This window comes from Triplophysa rosa, linkage group LG11, assembly GCF_024868665.1.
Source record: "Triplophysa rosa linkage group LG11, Trosa_1v2, whole genome shotgun sequence".
Taxonomy (NCBI): domain Eukaryota; kingdom Metazoa; phylum Chordata; class Actinopteri; order Cypriniformes; family Nemacheilidae; genus Triplophysa; species Triplophysa rosa.
Window position 1 is genome coordinate 7,091,822 of NC_079900.1, and position 18,315 is coordinate 7,110,136.

General features: G+C 43.1%; 1 protein-coding gene across 2 annotated transcripts in view; it reads right to left on the reverse strand.

Moving 5' to 3' along the window:
- The window catches only part of scn4ab (sodium channel, voltage-gated, type IV, alpha, b), a 56,818-nt gene that overhangs the window by 18,982 nt on the left and 19,521 nt on the right, over positions 1–18,315 (reverse strand). For both annotated transcript variants that reach the window (XM_057345567.1, XM_057345566.1), the window contains exons 6-19: positions 15,247–15,338; positions 14,336–14,596; positions 14,167–14,230; positions 13,837–13,978; positions 12,742–12,939; positions 12,453–12,584; positions 12,262–12,373; positions 11,924–12,162; positions 11,645–11,818; positions 10,168–10,524; positions 4,111–4,470; positions 2,032–2,149; positions 1,781–1,935; positions 1,520–1,693 (exon numbers count right to left, since the gene is read on the reverse strand). In XM_057345567.1, the coding sequence (XP_057201550.1) occupies positions 1,520–1,693; positions 1,781–1,935; positions 2,032–2,149; positions 4,111–4,470; positions 10,168–10,524; positions 11,645–11,818; positions 11,924–12,162; positions 12,262–12,373; positions 12,453–12,584; positions 12,742–12,939; positions 13,837–13,978; positions 14,167–14,230; positions 14,336–14,596; positions 15,247–15,338 (2,578 nt within the window). The remainder of the gene's footprint in view (positions 1–1,519; positions 1,694–1,780; positions 1,936–2,031; positions 2,150–4,110; positions 4,471–10,167; positions 10,525–11,644; positions 11,819–11,923; positions 12,163–12,261; positions 12,374–12,452; positions 12,585–12,741; positions 12,940–13,836; positions 13,979–14,166; positions 14,231–14,335; positions 14,597–15,246; positions 15,339–18,315) is intronic.

Here is an 18,315-nt window from a genome sequence, read left to right on the forward strand (position 1 = left end):
AATATACTTCTAGGGGAAGAAAAAGAGTGAATTGCGGTTTACATTGGTTTTAAGAAGCAAGAGTAGTTTGAAATATTCAAGTTTACAGTTAACATGATGAGTAACTTCATATAAAATCACTTTGTGGTTGGTAATAACATTATTGCGGTTTATAAGATGTCTGCTGAGTATTAAGTTGTTAACCGAAAATGGTAATATGAAGAAAGGGAACAAGAAAGTGACAGTATGTGATTTATTTTGATGTTGGTGACACTCAAGTGCTGTACATAGACAAAAGAATGTAAAGAAATGCTTTAAAAGCAATTGTTTGGACTGGAATTGTACTGATTGTGCATTAAATAAAAAGATCAGCAGAGGAGCTGTGAAAGAGCAGATGCGACTCTCCCTTTCTTCTGACACTATTCCTGTTTTACAGGTTACAGTAATCTGTCTGCGGGGTCTCTGAAAGCGGGGCCTGCAACACATACTCAGCACATATATGTGTTATCTCTTTTGATAGAGTAGCCTATTAAATACGTTTCACTACTTTCATTAGTAGTTTACAACTTTTATCAACTTAAAACCTTTTAAGAATTGAACCAGTAAACTCTCAGTATTCCTACAGAATAAGTTCACTTGTAGTGTAATTGCAGTACAAAACTCAATCTAAGTGCAAACTTTCATTGTGTACTTAAAGGAGTAGTTCATTATAAATTAAAATTTCATGATAATTCACTCACCCACATGTCATATAAGCCATCCGTGTGTTTATTTCTTCTGTCGAAAACAAATTAAGACTTATGAGAAAAGCTTTCCAGGGTTCTTCTCAATATAAGAACGCTAGACGAAACCCTTATTCATCGGCTGGTGTCGTGTAGAGCCTTTTGAAGCTGCGATGAAACTGAAATTTGGACCTTAACCAACAGCAACCCCCGTTGAAGTCCATTATATGGATAAGAACCCTGGAAAGCTTTCCTCATAAGCCTCAATTTGTTTTCGACAGGAGAAATAAACACATGGACGGCTTTGTATGACATTTGGGTGAGAGTGAATTATCATGAAATGTAAATTTTATAGTGAACTACTCCTTTAAAGTGTACTACAACACTTTACACCAAACGCGAAGCATTGCGTTCCTCGCTCCTCATTACTTACGGGAATAGTTTGTTATGTTTGCACGAGTGACGTGACAAGTTCGCATACTTTGATGTTAGTATACTTACTGCATAAAGTATACTTTGAAATGTACTTGAATTTTACTTCAATATACTCAATACAAGTTACTTAAAGTATACTTATTTTTTGGAAGGGCTAGCTTGAAGCCAACATACAAAATAGTCCATGTAAGTTTCATTTTACAATTTTACAAATGTCAGTTTTACATTACAATATTTATCATTGTGTGTGTGCGAAATAAACTCATGACCTTGATGTTGCTTGTGCCACTGTCTGTGAGATGAGCTACAGAAACACTTTATTTGTACCTTTTTATTATAATTGTAAATGTGGACTTGCAGGATTATGATAAACAAATACTTACATCAACGATGAAAAAATCCAGCCAACACCATGCATTCGTGAAATAGACCTTGAAACCATAGGCTACCCATTTCAGAAGCATCTCAATGACGAACACATAGGTGAAAACCTGATCTGCATATTCAAGGATGATTTTAATCGTTCTCCGTTGTTCCATGTAAATGTCCTCAAATGCCTGATAAAAAAACACATATAATATGTGAAAACTGCGATTACATGGACTCCTGTTAACCAGCTATAAATGATTTATGGATTTACTCACCAAAGCCCCACTGCTGAGCAGAATCATGAAGATAATAAAGGTTTCAAAATAGCTGTTTTCCACGATAGTAAAGCAGGCTTTACGGAAGTTCCACCACACTTTTCCTTTACCTTCCGTAATGTCAAGATCCAAGCAAGGACATCGCATGATACATTCTGGCAAGGCAGACAAATGAAATAAACCTCATGTCATTAATCTGAATAAATCTGAATAGTGTTAAAGAGTGATCTAAATCAGAATGTGTGTCTCACGTTCTGTGTAGCAGTCCTGAGGGATGGTTGAATCCTCTTCAATCTCTGATTCCATATCTTTCATGCCAGGGGCATTGTCCACTGTGCTACACGTTGAAGATTCATCGCCATCTTTTATCTGCCCAGATGAAAACATTACAGCAGGACAGTGTTATCTAACTGTAACAAACAAACCAATATCATTTCCTTATCCAGAGTATCCAATCAATTACATTTAAATTCATGCATTTAACAGACGCTCGTTGCATTATCCTAAACATTTGTTTCTAAGTATGTGCAATACCCTGGGATCGAACCCACGACCTTGGCGTTGTTAACACCGTTGTAATTCTCTAAATTACACACTGAATTATTCTCCGATTTTTTTGGTAGTCTACTTTCAAAATCTGATGCCGTCGCTTGCACTATTTTGGCTAATGCACTATTGTGATTCCACAGTCAGATTTTTTCTATGATTTTCTATGAGTTATTTTTGGAATTATTCTCTGATTTCCTTTTTGGTACATATTTTGTATAATATCTACAGTAAGTTTACTTCCAAAATCTGCAGACAAACTTGTCAATGGCAAATGCATTATTTTGGCTAGTGCACTATTCTGGTTCCACAGTCACATTTTTTTCTCTGAATTATTATTTGAATTATTCTCCGATTTTTTTGTGGTAAATACTATGCATAATATCTACTATTATACTTCCAAAATTTGCTGAAAGTGTTCTTAAATGGCAAATAACTATTCTGGTTACACAAAGTAAACATTTTCTTGCATTTTTCCTTGAAATAGTATCTGTTTTTTTATTTTTGATAGGTATTATGTATAATATTTAAGTCTACTTCCATAATCTGCTGACAGTTTTCTCAATGGAAAATGCAAGATTTTGGCTAATTTGGCTATTTTGGTTCCACAGTCACTTTTTCATTTTTATCTGAATTATTATCTGATTATTCTCTGAATTTATTGTTAACATTTTTGATAAACATTATGCATTAATAGCCAAGTTCACCTCCAAAATCAGCTGACAGTCTTCTCAATGGAGAATTATTTTGGTTCAACAAAGTCACTTTTTTTTATTTTAGAGGATTCTCAGATTTTCTCTAAATTATTATACAGCCATTATATCTGCCATCAGTCACGTGCTCTCTAAGTTGCCCTCAGCTATTTAATGGTTCATAATAGCTGATCAGAATGAATAAAAGTACTAACTGTATGTCCAGGAACATAGGCTAATACATATACACCATCATTCACTGTCTAAAACATATTTGGCATATATAATTAATGTCTAAAATCTCATACTCCATCATATTGCAAATGCCAACAAACTTTACGGACAACAAGTAATATCTGATCATGTTTCCTGGTGAAAAATATCACACAGAAACATCAGATTTCTTCCCTCAGATCTCAAGCGACTGCTCACACGAGAAGCATGTATAGCTGGCTCCTTGTGTTCGTGTTCCCTAATGCTGACACGTCACTGGATGAAATGCAAGGCCGTGCGACACACGGGGCATGACATGTCAACCGTGTCACCTGATCCACTTCAGAGGCATGCCAACAAGCATTGCCTAATGAGTCAGAGCCTGTGTGCTTCAATGAAACAAATATCAAATAAAATATACAGAAACAAACACTCTAGCATTTATAAGCCTGGTTAAATTGAAGATATGAGTTTATTTTAGAAAGGCAGTGAGGTATCTCTATGTCTTATGCTATTAGCCTACTTCTGACAGGGGTCGAGAAGTTGCTCGGCAAGGTAACAAATCATGTTGCGCTGCTGCTCTTTCCCACGCCCTGCCTTTGCCATTCCTCAGACATGCTCTCTAAACAAGAGTCTGAGCAGATGACCCGTGGGGCTCGGGATGGACTTTGCAGGTGTCACAGTGTTCGGGATACATGTCTCGGTGTCAGAGGTGTTGATGGAGGGTTGTCAGTAGACACCCTGGCAACCGGTTTGCCTTGCGTGATCAAATTTACATTAACATGAGGTTAAAAAAACAGCCATTTTGTGCTTATAATGATATTCTGTGCTGATGTTGCAGGTAAACAAACATGTGAAAAGTGAAGAAAAACAACTCACTTTGTTGTTTCCATCAATAGCCTCTTTGTCGTCGTCTTCGGAAATACTGTCACCTTCCTCGTAAGGGCTTTCCAGGTCAGATTCACCGTTTGCTATAGGCACGCTGATGATTGTCGTACTGGAAGTAAATATGTCCTGTTTGGAATCGTCCTCTTTATTATCTTTCCTGGCCTCTTCCTTCGACTTCAGGCCCAGCAACTGTCTCATGTGCCCGATGACAAACGCTTTAACCCAGTCGATGGCTCTTGTGATTCTAGAAAGGGCGACGAGAAGATTGTTTGTCTCTCCATCATCATCAGAGGCTGCCATGTTGTCCCCGCTAAAGGAGCTGAGCAGCAAAGCCAGGAAGAGATTCAGCACCTGTTCATACCCAGAAAAACATTGTGTCAGTCCAAAAACTCTACAGTCACTAAACTTGTTTTAAACCAATATCTCATTCTCAAATTAGTTCTTGAGTACAGATTTATGTCTTGAAGGTTTTTGAAATTTGAGCTTGCTCTCTCTTTAAATAAAGTCCTTGGATCTTGCTTGGGTGCCAAGAACTTCCAACATCTACCAGTGCAAAACAGAACTAGTGCAGTGTTTACGCTATTCAAATAGACATTTTCTTGCAATGCAAACCTTTAGCCATCTAAAACAAAAAGTCATTGCTTGAATTGGCTCTTGGTTCGACACTTAGGTTTTGCTACATCACACATAAGCCAGTTCCTGTTTGGTCTATGAATAACCGTAACGGAAACCCCACTAGTGGCATTTATAGTAAATGGGTGTTTGATACTTGTATAAATATGGCGTAAGTAAAATTAAACTCCAGTGAGAGGACAGCATAGTCTTGATCCATGCAACTTGGCGTTACACGTTTGACAGATCTGTCCTCTTAGGCATCCCAACCATCATCTGCCTCGACTAGCTGAGGAATATCAGAACCGCAGGGAGGGTTTCCATGTATGGGGCGTACATTACAATTTTATTTGATTGTGAAAACTCTTCAAAGTTGGTTCCCTTTCTGTCGGTCTCTCGGCGTTGTGTCGAGCCGACAGAAGGGGTTCGTCCCTGAGAACCAATCGCTTCCGACTTCTTAGAAAAGGCCAATGAAATTGGCGAATGAAATTTGCATGCCGGACTCCGCCCCCGGATATCTGGGTATAAAAGGGAGACGGCGTGCCTCATTCATTCACCTTTTGTTCTTCGGAGCCTTCGCTCATGATCAACAGACTTCGCTACAAATAGCAACTACAAGACTGCCGGTTCTACGACGTGGTGCAGCGGACTGTCCCTTCCTGCGGCGACTTCCCCTGGGCGTCTCGGCGGTTCCAGAAGTGTTCGAGTTTTTTCTCTAAAAGAGCAAATTTCTCCAGCATGGCATGTCCCGCTGTTCTCGTGGGTGCAACACACTCATCGAGGAGGGGGACGGACACGAGGTCTGCTTCCAGTATGCTGGGGCAGCCCTTGTGGATACGTTCTCACTGCGGGCGGTTGACAATTCAGACGTTTCGTCACGGGTGGCTGTGTTCCCACGGGACTCAGCCACCACCTCGTCTGCTTCCCGTTCCGTGACGGCAGGACTACGGTGAGCAGCGAGGGTGATATGAGGATTACTGTGAGCGCTAATCCGTCAGCCACTGGCTCACGGACCGTTCGCACCTCGTCTCGCTCGTCTGACCGTTCCCCATGAGACGGTCCCACCGTCTTGTTCCTCAACCACGTATTCGGAAACGGTGCGTGATGATGAGATGTCCATTGCAGCATCGGAGGGTGACTTACTGGCATCGGACTCCGACGATTCCCCGGAGCTCCCTCCCTCGGGGGGTCGAGCCCAGGAAGAAGCGGACATCGAAATGTCAGCCATGCTTTCCCGGACCGCCGGCATTGGGTTGCAGTGCACCGCACTGCCTCTCCCAACGCTCGCGGCTGGATACATGGTACCTCGGGTTTGAGAGCGGCTCCAAGCCGCACTCGCCCCCAGTGCCATGTTTTCCCGGAAGTGCATGAGGAACTTACTACGACCTGGAACGCCCCCTTTCAGCGCGTGCACGTCAACTAGTTCCATCACCCTTTCTTCCCTCGATGGTGGGGCAGCTAGAGGATACGTCGATGTCCCCCAGGGGCTCGACCTAGACTCCCGTCCAAAGCATGTAGGTTTTTCGGCATCTTAGGTGTCGGGAGCTTACTCTGCTGCGGGCCAAGCTGTCCCCTCTCTCCACGCTATGGCCATCCTGCAGGTCCATCAGGCCAAGGCGTTGAGAGAGCTCCACGAGGGTAAGACCGACCCAGCGCTTATGCAGGAACTCTGCACCGTCACCGACCTCGCTCTACGGGCGACCAAGGTGACCGCGCGGGCCCTGGGTCGGGTGATGTCCACACTTGTGGTCCAGGAGAGACACCTCTGGCTGAACCTTGCACAGATGAGTAACGCTGAGAAAGTCCGCTTTCTCAACGCACCCATCTCGCAAGGGGGGGCTGATTGGTTATACTGTCGAGCCGCAGTTCTCGACAGTAAAGAAGCAGACAGAGGATATCAAGATATCCTCCCCCGCCGCAATTCAGCCGCCCTCTGGCCGTCGAGATCCCGTGCACCGTCTGCTTCCCAGCAGCCCTGGTCCTCTTCGAGGCCTTCCGGTTTCAGCGACCCCCACTCAGGCGGCCCCCCGGAAGAAGACATCGAAGAGGAGACCACCACCCCGTCAGCAGCCGTGGCGGAAGCCAAAGCGGCCCTCGTCAGAAGACCCCAGGGAGATCGAGAATATCTTCGGGCCCGACCCCAGCCATTCCATCGCTGGTTGGTCAATCCGGGATGGTTCCTGCCCCGTCCCAACAGCCCACTTCTAAGAGTTTTCTCTTTCTCTGGGTGTCTATCACAGCCGCTCTCACCCTCTACATGACGGTGTTCGGCAACTCGACGTTGCGTCACGGCGAGACCCAATGTAGAGGATAATCAGCAGCCTAAGCACTCTCAATCGATGGTGCGTTGTGCTACTTCATTGTCTGGGTATTATCACAGCCGCTCTCACCCTCTACACGATGGTGTTCAGCAACTCAACGTTGAGGCGAGACCCAATGTCGAGGATAATCATCAGCCTAAGCACTCTCAATCGATGGTGCGTTGTGCTACATCATCGCCAGGCAGGTAAAACGGCAGAGCCGATCTCCGCTCTGGGGGCCCCCCCATGGCGAGGGATCCGCACTGCTGGCCATCGAACCACCCCCCGGGAGGTCGATGAAGCAGAACGTACCCCTAACCTCCCTGGATTGGTCCCTGGGAGCCTGACAAGGCTTCCCAAACCGTCACGGTGACTACGGGATACGATCCGTCTCGGCTACATGGTCCAACTCCCCAGACGCCCGCCTAAGTTTCGGGGCATCCTCTCAAACCTCAGTCAGAGGCAAGGATGCTCCCATGCTTCGGGCCGAGTTTGCCACCCCTCTGGAGAGGAAGCGATCGTGCTCGTCCCTCTAGCCGAGATGTTCACCGGACTTTACAGCCCGTACTTCATCGTCCCCAAAAAGGGGGGGTTGCTAGATCTGCGTACCCTGAAAAGGCACCTACTCAAGCTGCCACGCAGAAGCGCATCCTGGCATCTACCAGATGTCAAGATTGGTTCATGGCAATCGACCTGAAGGACACTTACTTTCATGTCTCGATTCTCCCTCGTCATCGCCTGTTCCTACGGTTCGCTTTCGAGGGTCGGGCATATTAGTACAGAGTCCTCCCTTTCGGTCTGTCCCTGTCCCCACGAGTCTTCACGAAGATCGTGGAAGCCGCCCTCACTCCCCCCTCAGGGAGAGAGGTGTGTGGGTACTAAACGATCTCGACGACTGGCTCATTTGACACACTCGCGAGATCTGTTATGTACACACAGGGACCTAGTGCTTCGGCACCTAGATCGACTGGGACCACAGGTCAACCGAGAAAAGAGCAAGCTCTCCCCTGTGCAGAGCATCCTCTTTCTTGGTATGGAACTCAACTCTGTCTCCATTACAGCGCGACTGACTACAGAAAGCGCTCAGTCAGTGTTGAACTGCCTGGAATATTTCAAGCAGTAAGCGGTCCCCCTGAAACAAATTCAGAGGCTCCTGGGCACATGGCATCCTTGGCGGTGGTGATACCCCTCGGGTTGATGCACATGAGACCGCTCCAACACTGGCTACAGAGTCGAGTTCCTGGAGAGCGTGGCACACCGGCAGCAGGCGGAGGGTGATTACGCCTCTCTGCCGACGCACCCTAACCCCTAGGTCTTCAATGACTTTTCTATGGATGGGGGTCACTCTCAGGCAGGTCATGAGGTGCGTCGTGGTGACGACAGACGCCTCCCTGCAGGGTTGGGGCGATGGACGGGCCCCCGCCTGTGCAGGCATATCAACTGCCTAGAGTTGGATGTGCTACTTGCACTGAAGGAGCTACAACCTCTCGTGCAGGACAAGCACGTGCAGGTCCGGTCGGACAGCACAACTGCCATAGCGTAAATCAACCGCCAGGGTGGCGTTCGCTCACGGCAGCTAACACAACTCGCCCGATGCCTCCTCCTGTGGTGTCCGCAGGTGAGCAGATCCCTGTGAGCCACACATATCCCAGGCGACCTGAACCAGACAGCCGATGCGCTCTCTCGTCAGTTGACGCCTCGCGGAGAGTGGCGACTCCACCCCGCGCAGTCCAGCTCATTGGGAACAGTTCGGGCGGGCTCAGGTAGACCTGTTCGCCTCCCTGGACACCGCCCATTGCCCGCTAGGGTACTCCCATCCGAGGCCCCCCTCGGCACGGATGCTCTAGCGCACAACTGGCCATGGGACAAGCGGAAGTACGCCTTCCCCCCAGTGAGCCTCATTGCACAGACTCTGTACAAGGTCAGGGAAGAGGAGCATCAAGTGTACTAGTTGCGCCATACTGGTTCTCGGAGCTAATGCTCTTGACGACAGCTCCCCCTGGCCGATTCCCCTGACGAAGGACCTGCTTTCCCAGGGGAAAGGCACGTTATGGCATCCCAGGCCAGACCTCTGGAACCTCCATGTCTGGCCCCTGGACGGGACGAGGAGATCCTGAGTGGCCTACCCACTGCGGCGGTTAAGACCATTACTCAGGCTAGGGCCCTGGCCACTAGGCGGCTATACGCCTGTAAGTGGTGCCTCTTCTCATCCTGGTGCTCTTCTCGAAGAGAAGACCCGCGGAGTTCATTGGCCTTTCCTAAGAAGTCGGAAGCGATTGGTTCTCAGGGACGAACCCCATCTGTCGGCTCGACACAACGTCTCGTTCTCTCCATCAGGGAACTGAGGTTACATCCGTAACCAAGACGTTTTCTCTTTAAAGAGTACATAACATGAGATCATGAAAATGACATTTCATGCAGTTTGTAATGTTGCCGTGTTTGAAAGTAAGCAGTCTGTCAAGTTGTAAATCCGAAGGTGAATGAATAACAAAGTTATTGGCTTGGAAAAAAGGGAGTCGACTCTGAATCACGCAGAAGAGTCGTCCTTAGTCTGATTCGCAAACAGCCACAGATTTACATCACTACATATAGTCCCCGCCTACGTTTTGCTAGGACTGCCCATGAAAACTTCACTCTTCTCCCCCAAACACTGTAGCTCGTGAGCCTCATTCGCGGTAGACCAATCACAGCAGACTAGACCATCTGACCAATCACATCAGACTAGGCTGGCGGAAAGGAGGGGATTAGACAGATGAATCGCGGAACGAATCATTTGAGAGTCAGTCAAGAAGTAAAGTAAGAATAAGTGCCTATTATTATGAAATAATAGTGTTTTTACACCCTCTATGTACATAAACTTGTTGTTGGTTAGTTATGTACTCTTTAAAGAGAAAAGGTCAGTATTTGTTGTTATTGTTATGTGTTAAGCCAGAAGCGGTTTTTGACTTGTGTCTCAAAACACCAAAAGACTTACTGATATCCTTAGAGCACCATGGCAAACTAAATTAGGTCTAATATATATTTTGGTCTCATATTGATAAAAAAGAATAAATAATAGCATTTATTACCTTACATCCCAATGCAAAGCTGAATCTATAGTTTATATAATAACAATCGCCCTGTCTAACCCACTCACCACCAGGTTTCCAATAATCATGACCATCATGAAGACAATGATGCACATGGCCTGTCCAGCCACCTCCATACAGTCCCACATGGTTTCGATCCACTCTCCACACAGTATACGAAAGATGATGAGAAACGCGTGGAAGAAATCCGTCATGTGCCAGCGGGGCAGCGTGCAGTCCTCTGCGATCTTACAAACACAGTCCTTGTAGCTCTTTCCGAAAAGCTGCATCCCCACCACAGCAAAGATGAAGACGATGATGGCCAGGACGAGGGTCAGGTTTCCAAGGGCTCCCACCGAATTGCCGATGATCTTTATCAACATGTTAAGGGTTGGCCATGACTTTGCCAACTTGAAAACACGCATCTGCCACCAAGAGAACAGAAAGCTTACAATTTTGGTTGCATTACATTACCACAGGTATTACATTATAAATAGTGTAAAAGTAGTTTTAGTCACCAAACGTAATATTAATTATGTAAATATAATAAAAAATGTAGAATATAGGATAAAAATATAATATAGAATCAATTCACATATATTAATCTATGTATGTAACTTATTCTTAATGTTTTCTTCTTTTTAAGGGCCATTTCCATGTAAGCTCCTTTTTTGCATATACAGCCGCAGAAAATATTAGAAGACCATTTTAAAATTATTTCAGTTCAATTTACTGTTTATAGGTATGTGTTTGGGTAAAATTATAACTTTTGTTTCATTCTGTGAACTTCTTACAGTGTGTCTCTCAAATTTCGATCTTACAATCGAAACAATCTGCCAAATGCATAAATGTAAATGTAAATTTCAAATAAACATATTGCATTAATTTGCAGAAAAAGAAAACTGGAGAAACGGGTCAAAATAAAAAAACGATGCTCTGTATTTTTCAGACCTCAAATACTGCAAAGAAAACAAATTTTAAAAAGCAATTTTAAGCAATACAACTGTAATATTTCTACATGTATTTAAAAAAAATCCAAAAATTATTTAATGTGATCACCTTGATTTTGATCATAGTTTTCATGTGTCTTGTCATGCTGTCAGTCTGTTACATTGCTGTTGGATGACTTTATGTCACTCCTGAGGTTTGATTTTGTTGAAATTCAACAGACACTGGACTGGAATGGACACAGTCTGTGCATCTAGAAATGCTTATTAAATTAAATTTTAGAATGGTCTCTAAATTGTTTTCTGCGGCTATTAACTTAATTTATTTAATAATTAGACAAATTGATTTTTAATTTAGTTTTAAGTAGATTATTTGTAAAGTCAAGATGGCTCGCTGTACCTGGATTAGCCTGTGTTATCAGTTTCATCAATATACATGATATAATACAAATGTTATATCTTTATCATATCTAATTATCATATTTTTCATACATACATTTTATTAAAAGTTTTTTTATGAAGGGGACTCTCAATGTGACAATGTTTTCAATGTCTAATGTAATAATATCATCCAGATATTATAACATTGTTTACCCACCAGACGGAAGGACCTCAGTACAGATAAGCCCTGAACATTGGCCAAGCCCAGCTCCACCAAACTCATGGTCACAATGATGCTATCAAAAATATTCCAGCCAACCTGGAAGTAATCATATGGGTCCAACGCAATAAGTTTTAGAACCATCTCTGCCGTGAAGATACCCGTGAAAACCTGCACAGGAAGAAACATCTTCCATTATAATGCATATAATGCACCATCCAGCATTATAATGAACTTTTAAAGTAACATAAATGAAAAAAAAGCATGATGCTTTACCAAGTTCCCCACAGTCAACATATTTTCAAAGCCTACAGTCATTGGATAATGCTCCATGGCCATAAACACTGTGTTGAGCACAATGCAGACGGTGATGCCCAGGTCCACCAAAGGGTCCATTACAATTAAGTAGATAATCTTCTTGAATTTCACCCACGGTATGCAACAATTCCATTTCAGGAATATGTCGGAAAACTTGTACCAGCAGGGAGGACACGGCCTTTGAATATCCTCCAGCTCTGTTGAATAAACAGAAGAGTTACTGAGTCAAACACAACACATTTCATTTGATAAATAATCTAAAACTCATTTAGATTAAATAAGAAATAAAAAGTTACCCTCTAAAGTGTTTTCTGTAGCGCTCACTGCACTTTGTTTTCTTATATGTGCACCAGGCACTTCGAGGTAGGTCATACTCCCCCTGGATGCGTTTGCAATCTCGGTAGTCCACTAGAGAGAATCATTTGCAAAGTTAGAAAGCATGTTGTTAAAAAGACTACAAGCGTATAAAGGGCATGGCTCCACCCACCTCTCTATCTGAAAGAGGTTTCAGCGCGATGCCATCAAAGTCATGATACACCTTTCCATCAAAGCTTTGATCATCTTCGTCTTTATTTTTGCTGCACGGGGATGAATTACTGCCGTGTATTGCATGCTTCTGCTGCTTGACAAACCAAAACCTCACATGAAATACAAATGCTTTAACTTTTAAAAATGGTTCTTTGAAAGTGCTGCCCATATACAGTATATGATAAATGCAGCATTCTTACTGTCTACACAAAAACAAGTTTGTGTGTAAGTTTTAGGCTGTGACAAACCTCTGATTGTTTTTTGAGTTGTTCCAGGATTCTTGCGTACTCTTCCTCCTTCTCTTTAGCTTCTGCTCTGGTGGCTTCATTCTGCTCTGCGTACGCCATCGCCACCACAGCCAGAATCAGATTGATGAGGTAGAAGGAGCCCAAGAAGATGACAATCACAAAGAAGATCATGTAGGTCTTCCCAGCGGCCCGGAGGGTCTGAAATATCCACAACACTATTTAAGTGGTTAAAATAATGACTGACATTAATAGTACATTAACATTGTGGTAGAGTATTGGGCTGGCAGTGCGAATGTTGTGGGTTCAATTCCCAGGGAACACACACATATTCATTAAATATGCATGAATGCTTGCATGCACTGTAAATCGATTAGGATAAGAGCATCTGCCAAATGCATAAATGAATGTTCACTTCTATAAAAACTGAAGAAATATTTGTTTTGTTAAGCTGTGTTAAGTCCTGAAAAGAATCACTATTCTGTAATGCTTACATTTGTTGATAACTTAGATGGCAATATGTGTTTAAAACGATCACCATTTTGTTTACCCTGTTAAATATACAATACAACAGTGCAGAAGAATACAGAATCGTGCAGCAAGGCAGGAAGCCCCTTGAGCAAGGTTATTAAAATAAAACACTGGCCTCAATATTATTTAAAAAACTTAAAATAAACAAAAAGGAGAAAGTTACCTCAGCAATCAACCGAAATACGTAAAATGAATGATAAAAATGTAACTACCAATAAAATTAATTTCTTATATAAAATACTATAAACACTAATAAAGATACAATATAAAATATAAATACAAAAAAAATCTTAAATAGCAACATAACAATAAACAAATAAATAATAAAATGACAAAAGCTCGTAAAATTCCTAAACATTAAACTTGAAGACCAAAAATACAAAAATGAAAGCTAATTCAAAATATGAATAATTCTTAAATAGCAACATAAAATAAACAAAGAAATAATAAAATGAAGAAAAAAACATAAAAAATTGCTAAAAATGACTAAAAATAAATGCTTATTAAAAAATATGAATACAACTACAATGCAACTGAACACAAAGCTAAAGTCTGCCTGTGACCCACCAACTGGAATAAGTTTTCCCAGAAGTCTTGAGTCATTAGCCGAAAAAGCGCTAAGAAAGCCCATGCAAAGGAGTCATAACTGGTGTAGCCAAAATTTGGGTTTCGGCCGGCCTTCAAGCACATGAATCCCTCAGGGCACTTTCTGTAAACACAAGAACAATAAATGAATCCTTTATGAACAATATATATAGATATTTATTCAAGCCATTTCACTTAGTTTTCAGTTATTGGTATTATTATTGAATTTACACATTTCTAATCACGATTTATGATTAATTCTGTAGAATAACTCTATTATTACAGAGGAGGTGCCATTTCTGAAGAACATACCCTGCATCAGAACTGTTTCCACAGAGTAATGGATCTACATGGCCAGCAAGGTAGTAATAATTCACTGGAGGGCAAAAGAACGGAGATCAGAAAATACATAAAAGCACAGTGTGCAGAAAATGACGCAGTCACATAGATTTTCATTACTGACGTAAATACTGTAAATCACCTGGATTATTAATGTATTCCTGGAAGTTAAAAGTGCTGTTGCCATTTTCCGTGTCATTAAAGCTTGTGTGATTGAAGTCTGCGCTCAGGGTTTCATTGGTTTCAAAGGTCGGAGGCCAAATGACGCACTTTTGCCGCAGATTTCCCATAAAGAGTTGCAGGCCGATGAGAGCGAACACGCTGAGACAGAAGACAGTGAGGATCATGACATCTGCCAGTTTCTTCACTGACTGAATCAGGGCTCCAACGATGGTTTTCAGACCTGAAATTCACAGATGAGAAACGAGTTTATGTGATGGCATGATGTACAGTACAGTAGTTTATAGTTCGTACTGTAATTTATGCAGTTTATAAGGGATATTAGATAAGTGAGACAACTGGTAAACCTCTCAAACAATGGTGTTAAACTGATATTAAAGCTCCAGTTTAGCAGTATCTAGCGGTAAGGTCGCAAATTGCAACTAACGGCTCACTCCACCCCTCACCCCTCAACCCTCCCTTTCGAAGCACTGCGGTGGCTCACACAGGACAAAGATGTCTTCACGTTTTTGCTTCTTTGCTGAAGGAGAAAACGTAATTACGAAATCTGCTCTTTGTCAGTTTGACTGACAACTAGGGCTACTGTGGAAACAACATGGCGAATTTCATGCAAGGGGATCTGCTGTGTATGTAGATAGAAATAGCTCATTCTAAGGTAATAATAACATAACGCTTCATTATGTAAGGTCTTTTATACACCTCTGAAGGCATAGTTATGTATGTTATATTGCATTTCTGTCAATAGATCCACCGACAAATTACACACTGGACCTTTAAAAGAATATCAAAATACTTCAAATATTTTAAAACATTTTTACCAGTGGGCTGCGGTCATATTTCAGGCCATGATAACCGGCATGCTACAGTATATACCTGGAATCACAGTGATCGTTTTGAGGGCACGGAGAACACGGAAGGTCCTTAAAGCTGACACGTTTCCCAGGTCCACAAACTCTGTGAGGTACCTGTGAATGAAGTGAAGTCATACTTTGCATCTATATCAGTGGTTATATTGTGCCTAAACTAGAGACATAAAGACATTCAATAAACTGATGAAATCAAGATCATAACACCATTACACATTTCAGGTAGAAATTTTGATTGTTATCGCAAACGCAAACCTTTATTTACATTTACATTTAGTCATTTAGCAGACGCTTTTATCCAAAGCGACTTACAAATGAGGTAAACAATGGAAGCAATTGGGACAACATAAGGACAACAAAAAGCATAAGTGCAATACAACTGGTCTCACAAAGCCTACCGAGCTAGTATACAGAGCTTTTATATAAGGTTTTATTTTTTTATTTTTTATAGAAAGAGTAGAAAAGAAATAGAACTGATCAGTCAGGTGCTGACGGAAGAGATGTTTTCAGACGATTCTTAAAGATGGCCACAGAATCTGCTGATCTTGTAGCAGCTTGCAGATCATTCCACAAATTCAGAACCAATCCAGAGAAGGTATGTGAGAGAGATTTTTAACCTTTTTGGGATGGCACCACAAGACATCGTGGTACCATCCCATTATCTGTCTTAAATGTAATAATTCCATGCATTGTCATAAAACCAAGTACAATGAAAGCATTTTTACTCATGAAAGTGATTTTAATCTATGCAAACCACATTAAAAATGAAAGTTTTCTCAGTTCCATTAAGGTTTTGTAGCGTCAGATCACAGATTGTTATTCGTGTTGTGCTGTCCTTCATGAGTTTGGTCTTTTGAGGAGTGCAGAAATTGCAAGGGTAAGAGATATGCTTCAGTGTAGAGTAGACTATATTTAGCTTGAGGCCAACAGTCAATCACAGAAGCCAAATGGCACCATTATGTGTATACTATAAACCAATAGCGGATGAGACGCCTGTTTGGCATGTGGACGCCAGATCTCGTAACTTATTTATATTGATTATGTCTGCGAACTACAATCAATTGATTTCTAGACAAGTAGTGAGGAAGTCTTGAAAAGAAATTATACAATGATGTTATTTTGGTATTAACATCTGTAGAGATAGAGAAAATCTAATACCAGAAATAATAATATATTGGGCCAACACCATAGACTGTATAAAACATGGACGTAGTGTAACACTTACATCCTGTCTAGATAACCTTTGTCCTCTGTCCTCCAGACCAGCTCACGCCACCCCCTCCAGCCCTTGGCTGTCTGACATCCTCCGTGAACAACGGAGTACACTCAGGGCTTCAGAAAGGAAATGGCGCAAAACCAAGAATCCTGCTGACCTAAGGGACTACCAGTCACTACTCTCCTCTTTTTCTGCTAGTGTTACCACAGCTAAAACTCTTTCTACACCACCAAGGTGAGCAATGCACCTAACACTCGGCAGCTTTTTAAGACATTTAACTCTCTTCTTTCCCCCCCTCCTCCCCCACCCACTTCATCTTTGATTGCGGAGAACATCGCTGTCTTTTTCACTGAAAAAAAATCCTCCATCAGCAAACAATTCTCAGCACCTCAGACCTCGGTACACACTACCCTCACTTCAAACATTGAACTATCCTCTTTTGCCCAACTGACTGACACTGAAGTCACCAGACTTCTCTACAGCCACTCCACCACCTGTCCCCTTGACCCAATCCCCTCCCACCTCATCCAGGCCATATCCAGCACACTCACACCAGCACTCACACACATCATCAACACCTCCCTGCTCACCGGCACTTTTCCATCCGCATTCAAACAGGCCCAGGTCACGGCCCTTATTAAGAAACCCACATTGGTCCCCTCTATTACCGACACTTACAGACCTGTCTCTCTCCTCCCATTTATTGCGAAAACACTTGAAAGGGCAGTTTTCAACCAGGTGTCTTCCTACCTATCCCAGAATAAACTACTGGATGACAAGCAGTCCGGCTTCAAAACAAACCACTCCACTGAGACTGCACTGCTATCGGTCACAGAAGCACTGAAGCCAGCCAATGCGGAATCTAAATCCTCAGTCCTGATTCTGCTAGACTTATCTGCAGCGTTTGACACTGTCAGTCACCAGATACTGCTAGCAACCCTATCATCTCTAGGAATCTCAGGCACTCCTCTACGCTGGTTCATATCCTACCTCTCCGGCGATCCTTCAGGGTGTCATGGAGGGGCTCGCTGTCCACTGCTCACCACGTGATCACTGGGGTCCCTCAGGGGTCGGTGCTTGGACCGCTCCTTTTCTCCATCTACACGAAATCCTTGCGACCCATCATACGGGCACACGGTTTCTCTTATCACTGTTATGCTGACGGCACCCAGATTTACATCTCATTTCACCCAGACCACCCAAATATCACTGTAGCAGCTCGCATTATAGCCTGCCTAGAAGACATCTCAGCTTGGATGAAAGAGCATCACCTCCAGCTGAACCCTGCCAAGACAGAACTACTCGTATCTCCGGCACACCCCACAGTGCAACACGATCTCACCATCCAACTTGGCAATACCACAATCATTCCTACCAAAACAGCCAGGAACCTCGGAGTCATATTTGATGACCAGCTGTCCTTCAATGATCACATTGCAAAGACAACGCGGTCATGCCGATATGCCTTATTTAACATTAGAAAGGTTAGACCCTATCTCACTGAGCATGTGGCACAACTCCTTGTCCAGGCCCTGGTAATCTCAAGGTTGGACTACTCCAATGCTCTCCTTGCTGGTCTTCCTGCAAAAACTATCAAACCACTCCAGCTGGTTCAGAATGCAGCAGCACGCCTCGTCTTCCAACAGCCCAAAAGGGCTCATCTCTCTCCACTGACTACCGATTGAAGCCCGTATCAGATTCATGTCACTAATGCTTGCCTACAGGACTATCACTGGATCTGCACCGGCATACTTTCACACCCTCCTACACTCCTACACCCCATCAAGAACCCTGCGTTCAGCAAACGAGCGGCGTCTTGTATTGCCTTCTTAAAAGGGCAGTAAATCGCGCTCCCGCTCA